Source organism: Callorhinus ursinus, unplaced genomic scaffold (genome assembly GCF_003265705.2).
Source record: "Callorhinus ursinus isolate GAN/ISIS: 27379988/994484 unplaced genomic scaffold, GSC_fseal_2.0 scaffold8, whole genome shotgun sequence".
Taxonomy (NCBI): domain Eukaryota; kingdom Metazoa; phylum Chordata; class Mammalia; order Carnivora; family Otariidae; genus Callorhinus; species Callorhinus ursinus.
Window position 1 is genome coordinate 32,445,136 of NW_027397070.1, and position 20,438 is coordinate 32,465,573.

Sequence of the window (20,438 nt, forward strand, 5' to 3'; positions counted from 1 at the left end):
ATTACCTTCTATTAATTTTTTTTTACTAAGCTGAGTAGTAAATTTAAGAAATAATAAAGATCAAGAAAAATAGACATCGTGTCTTCTATAAGGAAAATATCATGCTGATCTAAGCTACCCTATACTGTGTGTAGGAAGATTGCATAAACTATTAACAAATGTGAAGCTTTCAGATTAGTGTTTTGAGTATGTGAATCTTAAGAATTAAGATACTAGCTTTGCCTATATTACCTCTTGCCCTTTATTAAGGATTAGGACATACATGGTCTTTTTAAAACATAGGCAAAATAATTTTGATTTTGAGGTTTGTATTTTTCTATGTGTTAATATTATTTAAGTGATAATTTTTATCTAATAATGGTTTCCCTTCCCTTTATTCTTCTCTGTAATTAGTTATTCTATAGCAAGAAAGGATATCAAGGAAGTAGATATTCTCAATCTACCTGAATCAGAGCTCTCTGCTAAACCAGGTAAAATAGGAATGAATCAGTCCATTATTTCATAATGTGTCTCTAAATGGTAAATAGTGACTAAACCAAGACTGAATATTCTCTGATGCCATTTTAATTGTTTAGAGTTAATACTTACTTTTATTTGATGGCTATTTTTTTAAAGGCTAGATAAAATATTTTATTTGTAATTTTTAAGTAAGCTTAACTTCCCATGTTTTACCATTAGTATTTTTAACAGTATTTTCTAAAGTAATAATAAACATTAATATAACATTATGACTTAGATATATTGAAGTCTACTGTATTTATAAGGGACAGCTGAATTTGAGTCCAGATCTTCTGACTCTGAATGTTACTCTATTATTCCATGTTGCTAATTCCATAACAACTGTTTATTCTTAGGGCTACAGAAAGCAAGCGTCTTCTTAAAAACTAGAATTGTTCCTGATAATTGGAAAATGGATATAAGTGAAATCCTTGAATCATCCAGTAGTGATGATGAAGATGGTCCAGCTGAAGAAAATGATGAAGAGAAGGAAAAGGAAGCCAAAAAGGAAGAAGAAGAGGTGGTAGGTGAAATTTTATGTTTGTAACATAAAGACATTGTAATATTTTAAAGTAAAAATTACTGCCTTTGTATATTTTCCTTCATTTAGATGTGCTATATTATTTGGTTCTGCCTTTTTCTAGCTCAAATTGATTTCGTGATTTTTTTGGATTCTAACTTAGTGGGTAAATCAGAACTAATTTTTTTAGCATACAAAGAACTTTTCAGGTTAAATAATCAAGTACAAACTTTGCAAACAACCATGGAGAAAAGAAATGTAACTTTTAGGTATATTGCATGTGTTAATTCATTTAAATTGTTACCATGTGGAATAACTAGTATTATCCTACTTTAAAGGTGGGGAAGGTGAAGGTCGCAAAGGTTAAGTAACTTTCCCGAGGTTGCACAGCTCAAATGTGGAGAATGGGGATTTGAACCCAGATCTGATCTGTCTGAATTTAGAAACTTTACCTCTTTCAGATATTTTACAGTATCTCAAGAATGGTGGGGATTAAAAAAACCTATCTAAACTGAAAGAATATTTCATTTGGCAGTTTTGTAAATCATAGAAAAGAGATTGTTTTTATAAGTGCTAATGGTTTTTTTGGTAATATGTCATTTAGGATATATATCTATAAATGTAGGAAATTATTTATGGGCTACCACATAATAGCTTATATGAATATTGTTGTCTATTTATTCAGCAATGTTTTGTCAAGTGGGATAAACTGGTAGTATATTTTTGGTTCTTATGAGGTTAAGAGACCCAGGGGCAGACAAAGAGAATGAGTTTACCAAAAAGAAGACCTATTTGAGCATGAAAAATATTTGCTTGGAAAACGTGGAATGCTTGTTTCTGTTTTACACGTACAAATGTGAATTTATGAAATAAAATGAGTATACTTGTATGTGATGAAGGGTATGTGATATTTTTTTCCTTTTACTTCCCCTGCAGTATTTGGTTTTTTGCACTCTGAAATCAGAATGGCGGTTCATACTTACAGGCTGCCTACAGAGTTGCCATAGTAACATGCTGTTGGTTTTAAGTGAGCATGCTCGGAAAGACAGGAAGGTTTAGCAGAGGCTTGGCAGGTTGCCAATGGAGGTTTGCCAGATGCTTTGAAATGGGCTGTCTTTCTTTTCCTTTCATGTAATGTCTGATTTTTATGTGGAAGAGAATGTAAGTAGTGCTGTATAACCCTGCGGATGCTATGCCCTAAGAGGGAAAGCAAATATTTGCAAGTCAGACTGAAAAATGTTCAGACACTGTACTGATTAAGTAGAAGGGGAATCTAACCATTTTGCATTTGAAAGAAAATGCAGCATATAGGTAAGATTTTTTTTCTAAAATATATTTAGTTACCATTTTGATTGCCAAAAACGGGGTTAAATGAGAATTTTAGGTGTTGATGATGTGGCTAATAATGGTAGGGCTCATAACCAAGCGTAATTGTTTCTTGTAAAAGAGACAGTAGGAGTCTATTTTTAGACTATCAGAGGATGAAGGCTATTTTTCTGAAACATAAGATAGATTTTGAAATGAAAATGATAATGAGACAGTTTGGCAGAATTCAGGATTTAAAGTCTATTAAATGTGATTTTTATATTTTATCTGTATTTATTTAGAGATTATATGTTTTCAGGGTAAATAGGCCACATTTTCAGGGTGTGAACTGTTGCAGTCAGATTTTGCTTTTTTTTTTTTTTTTAAGAATTAGCATTAGTTAGGATCTGATATTGCCAAATATTGAAAAAAAATTAGTTTATTTTTGCTAATACTTTTAATTGCTGTCCCTTTTAGAATGCATTTTCTTTACTCCCCACCCCCCAAAAAGCAAATCCTGAAATTTTAAACAAAGAGAGGAAAAAGAGCTTTGTAGTAAGGTTGGAAAAGATGGCTATAAAATAGTAAATAGTAAATAGTGTTCTTATTACAGCTATTAATTTCATAAAAATCAGTGTTTTATTCAAGCTGTTAGTAAATGTTAGTAAAAAGGAATGAAGAGCAGAGGCAAGCTCTGTTACCTATTGTTTGCAGGTAATAAGTAAAGAAATTTAAAAATGTAAGGACATTTGTAAGGGATAGTATCTTCTTAAAATGTGTTACTTAAATTATGAACCTGTTAAAATTAAGTGAAAAATAATGCTTTTCATTTACTGAAAAATAAAAGCAAAATTACAACATTTAGGCACTGAGTTGTCTGTTAATTTAAATTATTTTCCAGATGGTCAGTTTCATAGCATATACTTTATTGAATTACTTGACAGGAACTAATTCCTCTTTTTTTCTGGCCATAGAGGTAGATTTCTTGAGTGAGATTTTGGTTGCTTTAGAAAAAAAAAATCAGCTGCATTTCTTGCTCTTGGATTTAAGATTTAGTTGCTGAATCATTCTAATTTGTCTTGAACAGTAATTTTTAAAAATTTAATGTATTGGTAAACCGAAAAACAGTTTAGTCTATATGTAACAAAGGAAAAAAAAGTATGGTATAAAATTAATTAAAGTCTGATAAGCAAGGGCCTACCTGGCTTAGTCATTATAGGCCTTTACTACATAGGTGAGGCTAAGCTGTTGTATTACATTGTAGATCATATTCTTCCTGAAACGTAGTAATGCTATGCTTTTCATGAAAATGTAATGTTGCTTTATAATAAAAAAGATCTTTAACATTCTGTAAGCCACTATAACCGTACTTCAGCTTGTCATTTGATGTAAATTTTATGCAGTAGAATCATACAAGTGTTAGATACTTTGTAGTATTAAGGGACAGTGGACATCATTTTCATATTTGATGCTTTGAGTACCCTAAAATAGCCTAAATAAGACGTGAGATTAATGACTTTACCACGGAGGAGCATCTTTTTTACTTATTATTTTGAATTCCTAAGCATTTGTAGTTCAGGATTGGAATACAAGAAATATGTTTCATACTGTTACTGGGTAGGAAAAGACTTGAGAGTCTGACAGGAAGTAGGTGCAATCTATATTGATGACTGTAAATTTTAACCTGTTGATAATTATGTTGAAAAAAGCCCTGGAGAATATTTTTGTAGGTATTATTTAAATGTCTTTTGTTAAGAAAATTTTATAATAAAAAAGATACACTGATTTGAGCTTTGAAATTGAAAAGTCCATGTAAACATAAGTAATGGTGTTTATTCATAAGTTATTCATTTATTCCTTATATTCACTTTGGATGAATGTAGAAAGTTGTCTAAGGATAAAGTGAATAGGTGAAGACATTTAGGGGGGATTTGACTAGTTGCATATCCTTTTAGTTTGCCATACGTAGTCTTATGTGTTGGGCCCTTACAAAAATCCCTTCTAATTTCATATTTAGTAATGAAAATAAGAATTTAGTGAATTTTTATGAGATGCTCTTTTTTTGTTTAGAAGTACTGACACCCATTTCTCCAATCTTTGAGTTTCCTAGGGATTACTATTGTATCTATTGCCTAGGATAATATTCCACTATTATAAAAATCAAAGTGCTTGTATTTTTTTATTTATGGAAACTGGAATTTTTTTCTTATGGTTAAATTAAGTGTTATTTGTATTTATGTTGTCTTGTAAAGGCATTTGTTAGTGATCTTGAATCACTTTGGGTATAAACCTATAGTAAATGCTTGATAACTCAGGAAAATTATGCTAAGTCAATAAAATTTAAAGAAAAATTTAAAGGTAATATTAGCATTTTAGGTATATCTAGTAACTCCAGCTGTCAATCAGGTGTTTCTAAGCAGATTCTATAAAGTCAGTTTTCAATGAATAATGGAGACTTTAACTTGCATTCAAATATAATAACTTATTTGCAAAAGTCTTGAAGTTTAGCCTATTGAACAAGCAAACGAAAGTGTCCTAATGTGTTTAGCCAGACCTTTCTCACAGAATTAGTGTAAGACTAACCAAATTAAGTTCACCTAATCAGATTAATGAGGATTGCATATTTGTACACACAATTATAGCTGCATTTTTATCTATTTACAAAAAGTCACTTCTCAGATCAAATTATTTCATAGTCGTGGTAGCATGAAAGAGGGTTGACTGAATATAAAGCCTTGGATGTGATTGTATCCACACTACAGCTTGATGATGAAAAGTAGAATGTGTGTACTTTTTCAAGTAGGGGAAAAAATGATTAGTCTCATCAAGCCTGATATAATACAAGAGTCATATAATAATTTGTTATTTAGGCAGATTGTTGTCGAACTGTTTTCTGAAATTATAAAGTGTCTTACCACATAATGAATATATCATGACATCTTATGTGTTCCCTGAAAGTTTCTGTTTCAGTGTATGCAACAGGGAAGAATGATACCACTCTAAATTTTATGACCACCAACTTTTGCTGGGCCTTCAACACCATTAGTCAATTTCCAGTTTTTATAATCAAATCACTGTGTCTGCTAACCCTGCCCCACTCCACTCCAACTTGAGAAAAAAAACTAGGAATATCAGATTGGGAGCATGCGCTACACTTCACTTGCCTGCTCTCTTTCCTTAAGTACAGTTGATAATATGTTGCTCTCTTCTATATGATGAGTCTCTCAATTTATGCTCTGGATCTCATTCCCTTTTTTCTTATCTTAAATTTTGAACGACTGCTTCTTTCCAGGATCTTTAACCTATTCCGTTCTATTGTTTCTTTCTCATCGGTTTTTAAAAACATGCTTCCAGGGCGCCTGGGTGGCTCAGTTGGTTAAGCGACTGCCTTCGGCTCAGGTCATGATCCTGGAGTCCCAGGGTCGAGTCCCACGTCGGGCTCCCTGCTCAGCAGGGAGTCTGCTTCTACCTCTGACCCTCTTCCCTCTCGTGCTCTCTGTCTCTCATTCCCTCTCTCAAATAAATAAATAAAATCTTTAAAAACAAAAACAAACAAACAAAAAAAAACATGCTTCCATCTCTCCCAACCTTCTGACAACCCCTCCACCTACTGTCCTCTTTCCTCACCCTTATGACCAGATTACTCAGTTACATCCACTGTTCTATTTCCTGACCTCCTGTTCACTCTTAATTCACTGCAGTGTGCCTTGTACTCCCACCACAGCTAAAACAACCAGTGACCTTCAACAAATTTTCTGTACTAAATCCAAAAAATATTTGTCATGATCTCATTTGACTCCTTAGCAGTATTCAGCATTTTTGACATGCCTGCCTTCTTCAGTTACCTGACATCCATGACATTACTTTTTATTTCTAGTTTACTTCCTAACTAAATGATATAATGACTCCAAATCTATATGTACCTCAAAGATGTCTCTTCTTAGCCCCAGACATTTATAGTAAACTGCCAACGAGGCTTATTTTGTAAATACGCAAACTCAATATGTACAAGAACTGTTTTCATTTTTCCCCCCACACTGGTCCTTTTCATGGTTGTCCCTAATTTATTTGAATAGAAGCATGATCCACCAATTATCCAAACCAGATACATGGCAGTCACCTTAATCCTCCCACTCTTGCCCCTCTAACCAATGAGACACCAAAATCTTCTTTCTTCTGCCTAGTTGATAGCTTTCAGGTTTGCCCACTTCCCTGTTTCTACTCTCTGCCACCATAGTCTAACCGACTATTCTCCTTTACTTACATGAATGCAGTAGTAACCTTCCTATGTCCCTGCTGGCCTTCTCCAGTCTGTTCTCTGCACTGAATCTCAGCAGATTTTTTTAAATGAGAAATCTCAATGTGATTCCTCCTGGAAAAAATTGATTTTAGGGCACAGAAGTAGTTGTATTTCTTCTTTTATATTGAAATACTTCCAAAACATATTGTATAATGTCACCTCTTCCTAAAAGTAGTATATTGGACATTACTTACCTTCATATTTACTCAAGATTTAATTATTGTATTCTTTTTTTTTTTAAAGATTTTATTTATTTATTTGAGAGAGAGAGAATGAGAGATAGAGAGCACGAGAGGGAAGAGGGTCAGAGGGAGGAGCAGACTCCCCGCCGAGCAGGGAGCCCGATGTGGGACTCGATCCCAGGACTCCGGGATCATGACCTGAGCCGAAGGCAGTCGCTTAACCAACTGAGCCACCCAGGCGCCCGTATTCTTTTTTTTTTTAAGATTTTATTTATTTGTCAGAGAGAGAGAAAGCCAGTGAGCACAAGCAAGGAGAGCAGCAGGCAGAAGGAGAAGCAGGCTCCCTGCTGAGCAAGGAGCCTGATGTGGGTCTCAATCCCAGGACTCTGGGATCATGACCTGAGCTGAAGGCAGATGTTTAGCCGACTGAGCCACCCAGGCGTCCCTGTATTCTTTTAATACAGTCCTGTCATGGCTTTTAGCCCTTATCCTAAATGATTCGTGCCTATTAAGAATGTGAATTTTCAGGGCACCTGGGTGGCTCAGTGGTTAAGCGTCTGCCTTCGGCTCAGGTCATGATCTCAGGGTCCTGGGATCGAGCCCCACATCGGGCTCCCTGCTCCGCGGGAAGCCTGCTTCTCCCTCTGACCCTCCCCCTGCTTGTGTTCCCTCTCTTGCTGTCTCTCTCTGTCAATTAAATAAATAAATAAATAAAATCTTAAAAAAAAAAATGTGAATTTTCTCTGTTTCCTTTCTTCTAAAATCTGTATTGTCAACTGATAGTTTTTACATATGATAACTTTTTGGACAGTTTAGAATTCTACTTGTGGCACATGGGCTTTACTGATAGCCTAGGGGGAGTTGTTTTTACTAATGGACCACCAGTTACTAGACTTAATGTTACTGGGTTTTTTCTTTTTCTTTTTTTAATTAAGTTTTCTTTTTATTTCTTTTTTAATTTTTTAAATTTATTTGACAGAGAGAGCGCGAGCACAACTAGGGGAAGAGGGAGAGGTAGAAGCAGACTCCCCACTAAGCAGGGAGCCCGACGCGGGGCTCGATCCCAGGACCCTGAGACCATGACCTGAGCCGAAGGCAGACGCTTAACAGACTGAGCCACCCAGGCGCCCCTAAGTTTTCTTTTTAAATTTAGGTTTTCATTTGTTATATTTCACTGAGGTGTTACGACAACAGAATATATCAGTTATACCAGAGCATACATCATCAGTAAGATGTAGCTTTCCTTATACCATAGTTAAAACATTTAGCCTTTGTAGGAGATAGAAACAGGCAAAGATGCCAAAACTGAGTAATGTTCTCAGCTTAGTTTTGGAGACTTAATGACTTTTAAAGATTGTTTATTGAATCCTCACAACAGGATTTTTTATGAGTGAGGAAACAGAGGTGTAGAGACATTACAGAAGTTTTCACAGACTTTTAAAAAATTTTTCTCTTCTCTGCATTGTAAAGTCTGTGAAAACAGTGGATGTCGTTTTTTTTGTTGTAGTTTTTTCCTTTTCCCACCAATATGCATATCCACCAACTACCACAGAGCTTGGCTAATATTAAACCTTCATTAAATAGTTTCTGAATAAATGAACGAGTGTGGGCCATGCAATTATCCTCACATGCTGCTATTTGAAACAAAGTGTTGAAAGATTTGTTGTAAGGTTCCAGAAATTTCACTTTGATAAGGTATCTACCTTCCTTTCATAACATATGCTTTCTTTTTTTAGGCAGTGCATTCAGTAGACAGTCTCATTTCCTAACATAATTTTGTGAGCTTATAAATTAATTAATTTTGGGTTAAGCTAGTTTGGGATACTTTTCTGCCACTTGCAATAAAGGTTCTTGACTGATACTCCTCTTCCTTGTCCCACTTATTTCAGGTGTCTTCTGATAGGTCTTTTCCCCTCCAATCCATTCTTCATACCTCTTTCTAACACAAAGGGTTCCTGCTAGAAACTCTTTAATGGCCGTAGCACCAATAGGATGAAGTTTAGGTCTTTTATCATAGCCCTTTATAAGTCTGGCCCTTCATAATTGACCTGTGCTCACTTTTCTATTCTCCCTGCTACTATTCTCCAGCAATACATAATTTTTTTTTAACACTCTGCTTCTCCATATACACACATTTAGATTTTACTCACAAGCTGCTTGTTGAGTTTTCAGGTATATTACATTGAGTATCACTTTTCTGTTGCCCAGCCCTTTAATCAGTATTAAATAAAGTAGGGAAGATAAAAGGAAAGTTGAAAAAACTAAGACAATGATAAACAATAGCTGAGATTTAAAGAATCCAACAAGAATCTACATGGAATCCAAGACTTATATGTAGGAACAAATAGCAGCTCTTCTTGAGTTAAGGTTGCATATGACCTATAAATGTTCTGTGCATTCACCCCAGTAATAAATTGTTCTAGCATTTATTGCACAGTTTAAAAAAAATCACTGTGGCTATTTAATATGTTTCAGACTTAAAATTTTCTACAATAAAAGCCTGAGCAGCTACTGGTATCACTGCTTCCTTTATGTCCATCCTCCAGCCCAGGGGCAGCTTCAGAGGTGCCACTTCTGTTGTGCTTCTTGCAGTGCTTTGTCCTCCAGAGTGGAGCTTTCGAGGGCACTGTCTTGTTACCTCCTCTTCTCCAACAGAATCTGCCTGCTGCGGAGGACTCCCAAGTTCAGCCTCTTTGTTTTGGAGTAGGTGGGGTGGGGGATGGAAGATAAGGGGTTGTAAGAACTGAAGAATTGAGAAGCTGTGTGCGGCAGTGCCAGGGATGGGGTGAGAAGGGGCACCAATGAAGAGGGCCAGAGAGGGGCTGTGGCAGCGGCATGCGGGCTGGAAGAAGCTGCTGTTGTCCAAAATGACATTAACTCACAAAAACAATATTTTGGTGTGGAAAAATAAGCACAGTATCCTGGAATATATTTTTTAAGAAAGGAAGAAGGTGTCATATAATCATGAATAATTTATTAAGGATACCTGTAGGGTCTCATGAGCAATGAGATACCCATCAACAAAAGACGTATACTTCACATACAATACAGTACAGTGCAGTGAAACCACAAAAATCAAGTGTAGTTATACCCTTTCGCACTCTCAAAATGTTGGTTTTTGTGGCTCTAATCTGGTCTGTGCTAAGAAGCTATCCTGACCTACTCCTTAGAACTGTGTAGAAGATACGTGGGTGTGAGGGGCTTTGTGTAAAGTGCATCATCTTGTACTGACATATTTTCACAATTGGGACACTTGCTGTATATTGTCCTAATTTGTGTTCTGGGGAGGAGATTTGCTAGCTAGGTAAGTTAATAGCAAAAACAGGTATTTTATTTATCTCTTATCCCAGTAAAATGCAGAAAGTCCCATCGTTCACTAGAATTCACACCATTTCTAAATGAATAATCGTTTTCTGAACCATGTATTTAGGAAAAGAATGAAGTGAATGCTAACAAGTGATTGTGCCACAGTGACCTGTGACTTTAGAACATCCTCAGCCATTCTCTTTTTCTTTTTTTTAAAGATTTTATTTTACTTATTTGAGAGAGAGAGAGTATGGAGTGGGAGAGGGGCAGAGGGAGAGGGAGAAGCAGGCTCCCCACTGAGCAGGGAGCCCGATGCGGGGCTCTGTCCCAGGACCCTGGGATCATGACCTGATGAGCCCAAAGCAGATGCTTAACCGACTGAACCAGTCAGGTGCCCCCATTCTCAGCCATTCTTGCTTTTTCTTTTATTTGACTCCTGTTGCATTTATATTATCATTAATGCTAGCTCTGAAACTCAGCAAATGTGAAATAGTCGAAGAAAATCTCCCCAGTTTATTTGCACAGACATTGTTTTCATTCACATAATAACAGAGTGTCTTAGCTAAATGCCAATCCCTGGTGATAAAATTGTGGGTAAAATAGGCATGTCTTTAACCTTTCGAGCCCTTACAATGTGTGGGAACCTTTAGGATTATAAACACGAATAACTTAGACTTAAACTAAAAAGAGTCTCAGCATTTATTCCTCTCTTTCTCCTTCTGGAGTAGGGGGTCATCTTTCCATCGTCGGAGAGCAAGACTAATTCAAGCATTGATCCTCCTCCTTGTGGACTGTTGTAATAACTGCCCTTTCACTTCCAATCCATCAAACTCATTCTTGGCAGAGAGCTTTTAAAAACACAAATCTGATATAATTCCTCTCCAGCTCTCTCAGATTCCAGTTCTGATTCTCTAGCATATCATTAAAAAGTGCTTTCTTAATCACAGCCTGCTATTGCCGGCCTCATGGTTATGCTGTTTGCTCTAGCTCCTGGGCTCTCCACTCTTCACATTTTGAGGCTTTCCCTAATATAACCACTATTATTCCATCCCCAGCAGAACCACTGAACCCTCCTGTATTTTTTTTATATATTTTGCAACAGTTTTAATATTGTATTACATTGGCTTGTTTTTTATTGCTACACCCTCTGCTAGACTCAGAGGGTCAAAAGTAGAAAGTACCATGTCTTCTCATTTTAATCACAGTACTTTTGCATATCCCTCCCTGACTTATGGTAGACATCAATAAATGTCTGAACTGAATTTGAAGATACAGTTTCCAAAGTCAGAAAACTCATATTTTACTAGATAGATGCACATCTACATATATAACACTGGGTAGTATATATTGATGCTAAATAAAATTATAAATTTCTTGAAATTATGATCACGTTCATCCTTCTTCCATATCCTTAACCCTGTTCTCCATCCTGACATTTTACTGGGTCCATAATTCCTCTTCACGTGCTTGACTGAATGAAGGAAAGAAGGCGTATCAGCAGTCTAGTGGACTTTACCTCCCATTATTACAAGCTTATATTACTCTAAAACCCTTTAAGAATGCCACACCTTCTGGTAATTGACCAGAAGAGAGATACTACAGGTATGAAGTACCATGAACAGGGGCGCCCGGCCGGCTCAGTCAGTAGAGCATGCAACTCTTGATTTTGGGATTGTGAGTTTGAGCCCCACGTTGGACATAGAGATTACTTAAATAAATAAATCTTAAAAAAAAAAACTGCATTAAAAAATACAAACAGAGAAAGCACACCATGAGAGGAAATATGAGCCCCCATACAAAGGCCATAAAGGCAGATTCTTCCAGTTGGAGGCGTTTTCTAGCATATGCAGTTTTAGTCCAAGGTGACTAATAACACAGCTGTTTGCAAAAAAAAGACTGTGAAGAATTACTTATTTGAAGAAATTAAATTTTTGCAGAGACCATTAGGTAAATTTTAATTTTTTTATTGTTATGTTAATCATCATACATTACATCATTAGTTCTTGATGTAGTGTTCCATGATTCATTGTTTGTGCATAACACCCAGTGCTCCACGCAGAACGTGCCCTCCTTAATACCCATCACCAGGCTAACCCATCCCCCCACCCTAGACCATTAGGTAAATTTTAAACTACGTTTCTACTCTCGTCTTTTTTTCTTGTGGAAAATAAATTTCTTCTCAAGCAGGTATTTATTTATAAGCAGAATTTTTTATTCATTTATGTCTTGTTTTTACACTTGTTAACTGCACCTGAACTTAGAATTTTATGGCCATAATTTCTCATGGAACTTCATACACTCTTGGACATCCACTAACTTTTATTTTATTTTTAAAGATTATTTATTAGAGTGGGAGTGCGTGATTGGCGAGGGGTGGTGGGGTGGGATATCTTCAGCAGACTCCCCACTGAGTGTAGACCCTGAAATGGGGCTTGATCCCAGGACCCTGAGGTCATGACCTGAGCCGAAATCAAGAGTTGGATGCTTAGCCAACTGAGCCACCCAGGTGTCCTGGACATCCACTAACTTTTAAATCAAATGTATTTAAAACACCAATTTTTATCTATAAAACTTAGTAAGAATTATGAAATGTTTGGTACAACCTTAATACCTAATTTGCAGTTGATGGGTTCTTTTTTTTTGTTTGTTTTTGGAAAAAATTTTGATTTCAAGTCAGTGCCTTTGGAAAAAAATACTTTTTATGTATATTGGATACAGTGGTTTTATTTGAATTCTGCCAGATCAAAACTACTGGAAATGAGGTATTGGTCTGAGGGGAAAATATTGTAATTATGAGGCAGAAGCAAAGCATAGGGGCAATCTGGCATAAGGTTTTTTTTCTCCCCCCATACCAGAAGTCTTTAAAAATAATATTTGAAATGATTCTTGGGCTAGTGGATTACTTTTTTTTTCTTTTTTGAGTTAACTCATTGGTAGTTGTTCTAATTACCTTGCAAAAGCCAGATTTTTTAAATTGACATGGGGAAAAAACTGCCATCTTTTGATTGGAACATTTAGTAATGTACCCCTATTAACTCTGTACTGATTGTTAATTCAGTATTGCTAATTTGTGAGGCTTAGAACTTCGACTTAGTTTCTTTGTATTTGTTAAAACTCAAAGTACTCCAGAGCTATAAATCATTCTGAGTGAATGTACTAAAAGATTTTATTCTCTGTTGATTGCCTCATGGTTTTTTTTTATTATATATTTTAATCAACTGCATGTTCATTGATTCTGGCTGCTATATTTTAGCGATTAAAATTCTTCAAGACTACATAATTTTAAAGGACCTGTTCCCCTCTGGACAGTGAATACGCTATTGGCTGATAGTTGCTTTTGCTTTATGGCTTTGAAAGACAAAAATCTAAATTCTTTTAGAACGTAGGAAAGCAGTACTCTGAAATTATAATTTATGTGGATGAAAGATATTAGTGTTTTGTTTGTTTCTCCACAGTATTGTTAAATTTTAAATAAGAATTTTCCCAAGTATTAGTTTATAAGTCATCTATCAGGAAAGGGAATATTTTATTAAAACCCATAATCTGTTTTACTAGAGCCAAGACTTTGACATTGTAAGAAGAAATCGTTAGATTTACGTAATTAGTAAAATTAACACTTAAATAGGTACTTGTAGGAGTAGATTTTTTTTTCTACATGAATGTTTCCATTGATTCCCCATCCCCCAGGAACTAATTTGTGGTTAGGTATCTAGTTCCCTTCCTTAAGCAGTAATTTTCATTTTCTTTTCAGGGGTTGCAAAGTCTTATTTACAGAAGCTGTGCAAGAAGGGCAAATGAGAAAAGCAGGCTAATGTGATACAAGAAGGGATGGTGGGGCCTGAGACAAAGTGAAATTTTATGAATCATTTAAATATATATAAATTTCTTTATTTTTCTTTATTTTTTTAATAAAGATTTTATTTATTTATGAGAGAGAGAGAGTGAGAGAGGAAACACAAGCAGGAGGAATGGGAGAGGGAGAAGCAGGCTTCCCGCCGAGCAGGGAGCCCAATGCGGGCTCTATCCCAGGATCCTGGGATCATGACCTGAGCCGAAGGCAGATGCTTAACGACTGAGCCACCCAGGCGCCCCTAAATATATATAAATTTCTTTAAACCCTTGTGCTATCAAAACAAAAAAAACCTTTGCCATGTGACTTTGCAACCTCTAGTTTATATTCATTCAATAACAAATTTTAATATTTGTATGTGGGTTATTTTTAAATAATAAATGTTTGTAATTATTGTGCTTATCTATATACATTTGTGTGGGCCACATGCTATTTTGATGGATTTTTTAAAAAACTAAACCAAATGAGGTAAAAACACTCTTACCTGATTCCTGAACCTTTTCCTCATGGCTAGTCTTAATCCCTATATTGATATTCAAGGGTAGGGTTGGCTTGATAGATGGATGAAGGGTAGAGATTGTGTATTTTGACAGTTGTATCAAATCAACTCTATAAAAATATGACCTAAAGTCTAGCATTGTAGAGTTTGGAGGAAATTCATATTTTTCAGCTTTATTAACATTTATGTTGGGTTCATAAAACAACAACAACAAAAAATTTAAAAAGAAAACTATATCTCACCCTATTCATTGTTCTATGTATTTATATACTTTACAGCCTGAGGAAGAACTTGATCCTGAAGAGAGGGACAACTTCCTCCAACAGCTGTATAAGTTTATGGAAGACAGAGGTATTTCATGCTCATTATTTAAAAGTAGTTATTTCTTTTACAGTTTTACATTGTAGGTTTATGCATTATTTTTATTAGAATCATGGGTATATAAATTTGGATTTTAAGTAAAGCCTAAGAATTAGTTACAGTTGAAAATAAGTATTTGGAATGAAAACAACTATTAATACTTATTTTGAGCAGAAATATATAGGAAAATTGTATGGGTATAATTATACTTAGTCTGCTTGGGACTTACAAAACCAAAAAATGTTATAATAATATTTCAGTAATGGAAAGGGAACAGTCGTCATATTAATCTATATGCCCATTAGTTACTAATGCTGTCTTTGCAGCAAGTAAACTAGCCTGATCCTTCGTCTCAACAAATGAAACAAAGTAGGAGATCAATTCCTATCTCACTAGAAATAGGAATTTTTTTTAAGATTGTATTTAGTTGAGAGAGAGAGAGTGAGAAAGAATGAGCAGGAAGAGTGGCAGAGGGAGAGGGAGAAGTATACTCCTTGCTGAGCAGGGTGCCCGACTCAGGGCTCGATCCTTAGGACCCCAGGATCATGACCTGAGCCAAAGGCAGACGCTTAACCAACTGAGCCACCCAGGCACTCCTAGAATAGGATTTATAATAGAGTTAAAAGAAATATGGGCTTTATCAGTTATTCTACTTTTTGACTTTACATAAGTCCTGGAAAATCCTCCAGTAAATTGGTCCTAGGAATTCTGTGACTTTGAGAAATCATCCTTCAGGTTACTGCTAACAGTCTTAACACTTGTGTTCAAGCAGTGAAAATGGATCTATGCCCTAAATTGTACCCTTTCCATTGTGTATGTTCTTGCCCAGGCTTCTTGAACCAGAAATATTGTTGGCTATGCCTTGCAGTTGTAGGTTTTAGTTCTACCCTATTCAGTGACAGGTGATTTTATTAGTCATAGAGGTAAATCTAGAGACTGCTACAATGCTGTATAAAGAATATAGAGAATATTTTGTGTTGCCTTACATAATTTAAGGGCCTTTAAATATATGCTTCTGATTAATAAAATTTGGGAAATTAGAAATTGGAAAGGTTTGTACTGATAGCCTTGTAACAGCATTTTCCATGCCTTCATGTTAAAAAGGTACTCCAATCAACAAACCACCTGTTTTGGGCTATAAAGATCTCAATCTCTTCAAACTCTTTAGACTGGTTTATCATCAAGGCGGATGTGACAATGTGAGTAAGGATGTAATGAAAAGTTAAATTATCTAATGTTGCATTGTTTAATGCACTGTAGGTAATAAACACATTTTCTTAATGAACCTAGAATATTAGTGTAAAGATTATTTCCCTTTGTAAATGTTAACAAATAAAAACTTAATTTTCCAGATTGATAGTGGTGCTGTATGGAAGCAAATTTATATGGACCTTGGCATTCCTATTTTGAATTCAGCTGCTTCCTACAATGTAAAAACTGCTTATAGAAAGTAAGTAGTATAGTTTATTCATCAAAGAATACATATTACAGGAATATTTTCCATTTAATTTGTTAACAATTAAACAAGAACACAACAAAGAACAATGAAGTTAGAGAAAGTATATAAAAAGGTTTAGGTTAATAGAGACGTGTGACTGAACGATATTTCATTGCACCAGGTCGGCTTTACTCCATTTTTCATGTTGTCCTGATTTCCTTTTCAAAGTCAGGGATCCAGCAGTGTTCATAGTCTGAAATGATGATACGTGTTATAGAGCTGTATCGTTTATGGTGAATAGCCTTCATATCAAAACTATGATAGCTATGTTCAGTTATCACAGGTGCAGATTTTTCAGGAAGAAATTTTATCAATATTTCTGTTGATAATCCTGTATAAAACACTGAGAAATTAGTAACATAGAAAAAGTACTTAAAAAAAAGTCTTGAGTTTTACTTTTTAAAAATCTGTGTGTATTTAATAATATTCAAGTTCAGTGTAAAGACTAAGATTTCCTAAAATGAAATATTGTTTGTTTAGGTATCTCTATGGTTTTGAGGAATACTGCCGTTCTGCAAATATTCAGTTCAGAACTGTTCACCACCATGAACCAAAAGTAAAAGAGGAAACAAAAGACTTAGAAGAATCAATGGAAGAGGCTCTAAAAGTAGATCAAGAAATGCCTTTAGTAGAAGTGAAGAGTGAACCTGAGGAAAATATTGATTCAAACAGTGAAAGTGAAAGAGAAGAAATAGAATTAAAATCTCCACGAGTAAGTAGTTAATATTAGTTTTATCTGGTTTATTTTAAACATTACTTATAATTTTTTATTATGGACATTTTCAGATATACACAAAAATAGTCTGGTGAACCCAGTTTATTTTCCAGTATTGAGTTGTGCTTTAGGCAGACTAGTCTGGCTGTTTTTTCCAAATATAGTAAATATTATTTCTTCTAGCTGAAAAACCATTCCTCCTGTTGTTTTCTATTTATGTCTTTTCAAGTCGTTCTCATCTGGGGTCAGTCTCACATATTTACCTTCTTCAAGTCTTTTTTTTCTTTTTTTTGATTTTTGTTTTTTAAAAAGATTTTATTTATTCATTTGAGACAGATACAGAGAAAGAGAGAGCATGAACAAGGGGAGAGGCAGAGGGAGAGGGAGAAGCAGGCTCCCTGCTGAGCCAGGAGCCTGATGTGGGGCATGACCTGAGCCAAAGACAGACGCTTAATGATCTGAGCCACCCAAGTGTGCCTACTTCCTTCAGGTTTTGCTAAATAGTTGCCTCACTGAAGCTTATCCTGGTCACCTTATCTAAAATTGTAATGTACCTCCTCTCTTTGGTATTTGCAATCCCTCTAATGTTGCTCTTTTTATCTGTAATTTACTTTATATTCTCTTAATTATATTTGTTTCTTTTACCCCAGTCTGCACTAGAATCACACTCCAGAAGGGCAGGGATTAGTCTTTATTCTGTTCATTGACAGATCCCAGGCATCGAGAATAGTGCTTGATCTACAAGTAAGGGCTTATTAAATAGTTGTTGAGTGAATGAATCTCCTCTTCATAATACTTGTGCCTCCAACTGGGTGGGATCTTTTTTCTCTGTTACCCTACAGCACATTGCACATACCTTTCTTGTGGCAGTTTTTTATGCTTCATCTTATTTTCTAGTCACGTGCACACTGCTTTTATCTTCTAACTCTGCTCCATTAGTATATAAGTCCCTTGTAGAGATTGTTATCCACTATTTTGATCGTTGACGAATGGTGTCTACATAGTAGGATTTATCAAATTTTAGGAGAAAAAAATTTATCACCTATCAAAGGAATTCAGTTACTGTGAGATCTTATTTTTGAGTGAAATCATATTTAGTGAAAGAGGAGATGAAATTACCTCTTTTAGTTGCTCAGAAACCATTTTTTAAAACTCCATTTTAACCACCATCCAGTAAGTGGAATCTTCTAGTGAATTTCATGAAACATTCAAATTGGTTTGTTCATTTCTTTTTTAATTTTTTTTTAAAGATTTTTTATTTATTTATTTGAGAGAGAGAGAATGAGAGACAGAGAGCATGAGAGGGAAGAGGGCCAGAGGGAGAAGCAGACCCCCCGCCGAGCAGGGAGCCCGATGTGGGACTCGATCCCAGGACTCCAGGATCATGACCTGAGCTGAAGGCAGTCGCTTAACCAACTGAGCCACCCAGGCACCCTCTTTTTTAATTTTTAAAACTGTGATAAATACACATAATAGGTATCATCTTAACCATTTTTTTTTAAAGATTTATTTATTTGACAAAGAGAGACACAGTAAGACAGGGAACACAAGCAGGGGGAGTGGGAGAGGGAGAAGCAGCCTTCCGGCGGAGCAGGGAGTTCAATTGGGGCTCACTCCCATGACCTTGGGATCATGACCTGAGCCGAAAGCAGACAATGACTGAGCCACCCAGGCGCCCCTCATCTTAACCATTTTTAAATATACAGTTCATTCACATTTTGTGCACTCATCACCATTGGTCCCTCTCCAGTACCTCTTTCATCTTGCAAAACTGAAACTAGCCATTAAGCAGTAACTTCCCATTCCTCTCCTCCCCAGCTTGTGGCAACCACCATTCTACTTTCTGTCTCTATGATTTTGACTCTAGGGACCTCATCTCATATAGGTGGAATCCTACAGTTTTGTCCTTTCTGACTGGCTTATTTCACTCAGTATAATGTCTTCCAGGTTCAATCCATGTAATGTGTCACAATTTCCTTCCTTTTTAAGACTGAATAATATCCCCCATTATATGTATTTTGGACATACTTTCTTATTATTATTAAAGATGTTCCTCATCTTATGGAAAATATCTGCATAGTACTGCATAGTATGGATGTACCATAGATTTACCTTCCTTAAGAATTTCTCCAATTTTTTACGATTAAAAAAGTGCCACAATAATTATCCTTGTAAAAATTCCTCCTCATTTGTCTGAATATAGAAGGCAGACTTCTACAAATGGGATTTCTAGGGTGCCTGGCTGTCTCAGTTGGAAGAGAATGCAACTCTTGATCTTGGGGTTGTGAGTTCAATCCCCATGTTTTGAGATTACTTAAATAAATAAACTTAAAAAAATAAAAATAAAATCAAAGTGGGATTTCTGGGACAAAGGTATATAAGCCTAACGTGTGATAGATAGCAGTTGTTTTCATTCATTTACCTACAAGTATTTAAAGAACAGCTGCTCTATTGCTCAGAGACCTTTAGGTTCCCATCTACTTTAAGATCACTCTCTTGGCAACTAGGGGATTAAAAAAAAGATGCTTATGTGTTGCTAGTACACAATTTGAGAATATGGTTTCTAATGGTTGGATTTAGAGGGACCCTTCTTAAAGAATGAGTTATGTATCTCCTCAAGGAAATCATGGAAAATTCTGTTTATTCTTCAGTGAGTCCTTTTGAATTAATGTTCTTACATTTTTTTCTAAGTCTGTGTAAGTGCTTATGTATAAGTATATAATTGTATAAATATTTATAAATATATTTATATAATTACAATTTCATTTAAAAAAATAAAAAAATAAAGAACAGCTGCTCTGTGCATAGGATATAGAAGTGAATAAGACAGAGTCTCTGCCCTCATGGGATCTACATTCTAGTTCTTTGTGATAAGAAAAATACATGTTTTTTCCAACTCTGAACCTTAAATAGCACATAGTTAGGATCGAGGGAAAACATCTGTTATATTGAGATATTAATTGTAATGTATTCTAGTGCTCCCTAAGTTGTTGACCCCTTTTCTATCCTCACTTTATTCCAAGTAGAGGGGAACTCTGCCAGTGTGAGAAGATGGACTTGAGGGAGAATTTAGGAGAGAATGAAATGACTCACCAGTTTCATGGTCAGTTGAGCATGCAGGAGGCTAGATGAAAGCTTTTTTTTTTTTAAAGATTTTATCTATTTGACAGAGACAGCGAGAGAGGGAACACAAGCAGGGGGAGTGGGAGAGGGAGAAGCAGGCTTCCCGCTAAGTGGGGAGCCCGATGTGGGACTCAATCCCAGGACCCTGGGACCATGACCTGGGCCGAAGGCAGACGCTCAACCGACTGAGCCACCCAGGCACCCCTAGATTAAAGCTTCTTGGGGGAAGAACAAGTTACTGCTGGCCCAGTGAGCTCTCCAGATACTCAAAGAAATCAGCTG

At 35.7% G+C, this 20,438-nt stretch overlaps 1 protein-coding gene across 2 annotated transcripts in view; it reads left to right on the forward strand.

Annotated features, from left to right (window-relative positions):
* The window catches only part of ARID4A (AT-rich interaction domain 4A), a 67,731-nt gene that overhangs the window by 21,294 nt on the left and 25,999 nt on the right, over positions 1-20,438 (forward strand). For both annotated transcript variants that reach the window (XM_025869958.2, XM_025869960.2), the window contains exons 10-15: positions 394-470; positions 855-1,021; positions 14,739-14,811; positions 15,925-16,019; positions 16,173-16,270; positions 16,799-17,030. In XM_025869958.2, coding sequence (XP_025725743.1) covers positions 394-470; positions 855-1,021; positions 14,739-14,811; positions 15,925-16,019; positions 16,173-16,270; positions 16,799-17,030 — 742 coding nt within the window. The remainder of the gene's footprint in view (positions 1-393; positions 471-854; positions 1,022-14,738; positions 14,812-15,924; positions 16,020-16,172; positions 16,271-16,798; positions 17,031-20,438) is intronic.